Here is a 4,732-nt window from a genome sequence, read left to right as displayed (position 1 = left end):
GTGGGGGAACGGGGTCGAGGACAAGGACCAAGACAGCAACGGCAAAGAGTCTCCAATGAGATTAGAGCAATGGTTGTAGATCATGTCATCAATCATGGCATGACAATGATTGAGGCAGCGAGAATGATACAACCAAACCTTAGAAGATCAACCGTGGCCTCAATCATTAGAACTTTCCGCAATGAGAACCGGTAAGTCTTCAGCATGCACTACAGTAAACATTACAGTACTGTAGGCTACTCTTACTGTAATTGTCAAATGATTGTACACTGCATGCCAATGTGCAGCACAGAGTAGGTAATGTGACTATGAAAATGTGTTCTACAGTATGATGACATGTTCTTCCTGTCATATTCCCTACAGAATTGAGACTAGACCCAATAGTGGAGGCAGAGGCAGACTCCTCACTGAGGAACAGGAACGGGCTGTGGTCAACATGGTCCGGGCCAGAAATGACATTCGGCTTAGAGAAATCAGACAGAACATCCTGGACGATGAAGATCTCTTCAGGAATGTGGAAGCCATAAGTTTGCCGACCATTGCACGTGTTCTGAAAAGGCACCAGGTGTCCCTCAAACAGTTGTACCGTGTGCCTTTTGAAAGAAATGCAGACAGAGTGAAGCAACTGAGGATTGAGTATGTTCAGGTATGTTCAGTTTCATGATGCCTGTTTGTGAAAAATTCCCCATCATTGTACTGTAATCAATACTGTACAGTAATTCTCTTTCCAACATGTCTTTTTGTACATAGAGGGTGATGGCCCTGGATGCGGATGACAATCATCACAAATTTGTTTTTGTGGATGAGGCAGGCTTCAACCTGGCCAAGACAAGGAGGAGAGGGCGAAATTTAATTGGCCAGCGGGCAACCATACAAGTACCTGCACGACGTGGGGCCAACATCAGTATGTGTGCGGCGATATCAGAAGATGGTGTGGTAGGGCGTAGATCTCTGATTGGCGCATACAATGCAGAGCTCCTTGTTGCATTTCTTGATGAGCTAACTCTAGTCTGTAGAGCTGTTGGTGTAATTTATGTCATTGTGTGGGACAACGTCAGGTTCCACCACGCTCATCTGGTGCAGGCATGGTTTCAGGCCCATCCACAGTTCCTCACTGTGTACTTGCCCCCATACTCTCCTTTCCTTAACCCCATTGAGGAATTTTTCTCCACATGGAGGTGGAAAGTGTATGATCGGCATCCGCATCAACAAGTGACCCTTCTTCAGGCCATGGACAATGCCTGCGATGACATTACAGCAGACCAGTGTCAGGCCTGGATTCGCCATGCGCGAAGGTACTTTCCAAGATGTTTGGCAAACGAAAACATCTATGCGGATGTGGATGAGAACCTGTGGCCCAATCCACAAGACAGGGTTGATGGGGATGACGAGTGATTGTTGATCCTTTGTTTAGCTTTTTTTTCTTACTGTACAGTAGCCAGGTGAGGAACACGGCAGTTTGTTTTGCAGGACTTTTTTTTTGTTTTGTTACAGTAATTGTTGCTTTCATTCAACCTATGTTGTCATTTAGTTTGTATTCATCAATAAATTTCAGCTTTGTTCAATGATTCCACTGTGTCTGTGGTATTCTCTCTACTAATCCTTTTACAGTGACATTACGTGTAGCACAGGATGAAACATGTATCACATATTTTGTACTACAATATTTAATGGTTGTACGAACAACTAAATAGTGAAACTATGTGTATGTTGTGTGTGGGTGATCTAAAGAAATGTCCCTATGGTATTTCATGATAAATGAGTTGTTTGAACCAATGATTCTGTGAGTGCAAGCTTTCTTTAAAGATATGAATACACAATGCAATGTTTTGAACGTTGGACAGCCTGTGATACAAGTGGTGACCGTTTTGAGTTTTGTATCTAGAGTTGTGAAAAATGACATCAAGGTTCTGAAACTAGTGTCAAAGCGATTGACAAAAACTGTAAATACATAGGCCCCGCGATCGGAGCACCTTTGCCCAGTAAGTTATCGCAGGCAGCTCCGAGATTAGATGATTAAGACTTATTAGACTACAACAAGCTGGCATTAGTGAAAATGTTTAATTGACTGTGTTATGGATACACATAGTTTAGGCCCTCAACTTCATGAATGAATGAGTGAATGAATGAATGAATGAATGAATGAATGAATGAATGAATGAATGAATGAATGAATGAGTGCATGAATGAATGAGTGAGTGAATGAATGAGTGAATGAATGAGTGAATGAATGAGTGCATGAATGAATGAGTGAGTAAATGAGTGAATGAGTGAGTAAATGAGTGAATGAATGAGTGAGTGAATGAGTGAGCGAGTGAATGAATGATATGAGTGAGTGAGTGAATGAATGAGTGAATGTACAGCCTCCAATCTCATTTTTTCACATTATAAAGGGTGCAATTAAATTAATTAAAGTCCATACAAATTAATTTTCATAAATTCAGAATTTAGATCTACCTTTCAGTTTGAGTTGATTCACAAAATTTCACACTTTGTGTTGCAGCATCTCAGCAGGGACTTTGCTTTCAAGACTTTCTTCCACTTCTATCCACTTAGCTGCACATTTTTCAGACTTCTTAATGCTTTTCTCACTAAATTCAATTACCCTGCTGCAAGTTTCCATGACAAAGAACCTTCATCGGAATCTCCAGTAAAACAGGCATCAGTGAAGCCCTCTCAGCTATGATGTGTGCTAGCCTGAAACAAAGCGTGTGATTGGCCAACTGGCAGACAACTCAATGTTAAACGTGCTTTGATTGGACTAAAAATACCCGACATTTTTCCGGTTTTTCTCTAATTTAATAAAAAATGTGCAAGTCTTGTTCTTGACGAGTTTCAGGGGTGATTTATATAAATGTTTTACACAATATGTGAAAATTTCATGTAGTTCTGTGACTTGGGTCACGAAAGACTGGAATAAAGCTCCTCGGCCCACAGCCTACAGTGACTTCACAGCAAGAAAAGGCCAGGACTGGCAGCGCGAGTGACACAAGGGGAGCTAGGGAGGGAGAATGAGTACTGGGGAGAGATGGATGGGGAGTGGAGAGGAGGAGGATTGCGGAGGGTTGGGTGGGTGGGGCGGGGGAGAAAGGGATTGGGGCAGAGAGGGGAGAAAGGGAGGTTTGGGGGTGGGGGCAGGAAGTAAAAGAGTAAACGAGGGTGTAGAGGGATGGGAGAATGGGAAGCGCGGTGGGCCGAAGGACCTGTTTCCACGCTGTATCACCCAGCTAAACTAATTATTTGGCTTTGCAAAGCTTGAAGATGTAAGAGAAAATAAGGTGGAGAAATCTCCAAACTTGTAAAGTTTTAATGTATCTGAGAACCAAGTGAAAATAGGATGTGAACACAGGGAATGTTGATGTTGGAATCTTGAGCAAAACACAAAGTGCTGGAGTAACTCAGCAGACCAGGCAGCATCTGTGGAAGGAATGGGCAGGCAAAGTAATTAGAATGGGCATCCAAAGATGTACAGATTATTGGCTTCTGTAAATTGGCCCTAGTGTGTAGGATAGTACTAGTGTACAGGTGATCGCTGGTCGGCATGTACTCGGTGGGCCGAAGGGCCCGTTTCCACGCTGTATCTCTAGAAGCAAAACTAAAAGCTATGTAGCATGACTTTTGCAATGTTTTGCATCAGCATCTTTTGAACATTTCGGTTCATCAGGATTAAACACTGTTTGGCTAGCAGTTTAGAAACATAATTAGATCACAATATAGGAAGAGTTTACAGACCATACATGAGAAGTTGCACATTCCACCACTGATCATGTTTAAAAGAACATATTAATGAAAACGCTAAACGGATTTCTGGACTTGTTATGAATCTCACTTCTCCAATTCATTTGGGTCATTAGACAATTTATGGGAAACATCTATCTAACCAGAACCAGCAAGGAAAACAGCTGGATTCAAAGCAATGGGCAGCCAGAAATCCTTGCACTCTAATGCAAATCCTACTGAGAATCCTGTAACAGAGAACGCCACTCTGTGTAATTGGAAAGCTCATTCAGGTAAAACACCAAGGATTTACAGTTGGATACATTCAGGGATGGCACACTGGTAGAGTTGCTGCCTCACAGCGCCAGAGACCCAGGTTCGATTCTGACTACAGGTCTTGGTGGTATGGAGTTTGTACGTTCGGCCCGTGACTGAGTGGGTTTTCTCCGGGGCCTCTGGTTTCCTCCCACTGTCCAAAGATGTACAAGTTTGTAGCTTAATTGGCTTCGGTAACATGGTAAATTGTCCCTAGTCTGTGGGCTAGTATTAGTGTGCGGGTGATCACTTGTCGGCACGGACTCAGTGGGCTGAAGGGCCTGTTTCTGTGCTGTACCTCTAAACTAAACTTTCTGGAATTGTGCCCAAATGTCCAATATATTTTGGAAGTCTACCATTGAAACATGACAGATGTTTTACAGATGGCAACAGACTTGAGTCCGAAGAAGGCTCTAGACTTAAAATGTCACCTGATCTTTTTCTCCAGAGATGTTGTCTGACCCGTTGTTTTTTGTGTCTATCTTTAATGTAAACCAGTATCTGTAGTTCCTTCCTACGTCTTTTAAATGTTACTGTATCAAATGTCGGTACAAAATGGAGAAAGGAGGTGAAAGTGGGGGCCAGATGCGACGGCTGGTAGGGTGGAAGGTGAGGACAAGGGGGACTCTGTCCTTGTTATGAGTAGGGGATGGGGAGTGGGAGCAGAGCTGCCGGATCTAGAGGAGACCCTGGTGAAAGC

General features: G+C 43.1%; 1 protein-coding gene across 1 annotated transcript; it reads left to right on the top strand.

Annotated features, from left to right (window-relative positions):
- LOC116971512 lies at positions 1-1,569 on the top strand. Its single transcript, XM_033018743.1, has 2 exons — positions 1-646; positions 751-1,569. Exons 1-2 carry the CDS (start codon positions 329-331, stop codon positions 1,393-1,395), a joined length of 963 nt encoding a protein of 320 aa, XP_032874634.1. The 5' UTR covers positions 1-328; the 3' UTR covers positions 1,396-1,569.
- Positions 1,570-4,732: the final 3,163 nt, after the last annotated feature.

This window comes from Amblyraja radiata, chromosome 3 (genome assembly GCF_010909765.2).
Source record: "Amblyraja radiata isolate CabotCenter1 chromosome 3, sAmbRad1.1.pri, whole genome shotgun sequence".
Classification (NCBI taxonomy): domain Eukaryota; kingdom Metazoa; phylum Chordata; class Chondrichthyes; order Rajiformes; family Rajidae; genus Amblyraja; species Amblyraja radiata.
Note: the sequence above shows the minus strand (reverse complement) of the source record. Positions and strands in the feature narration are given on the sequence as shown.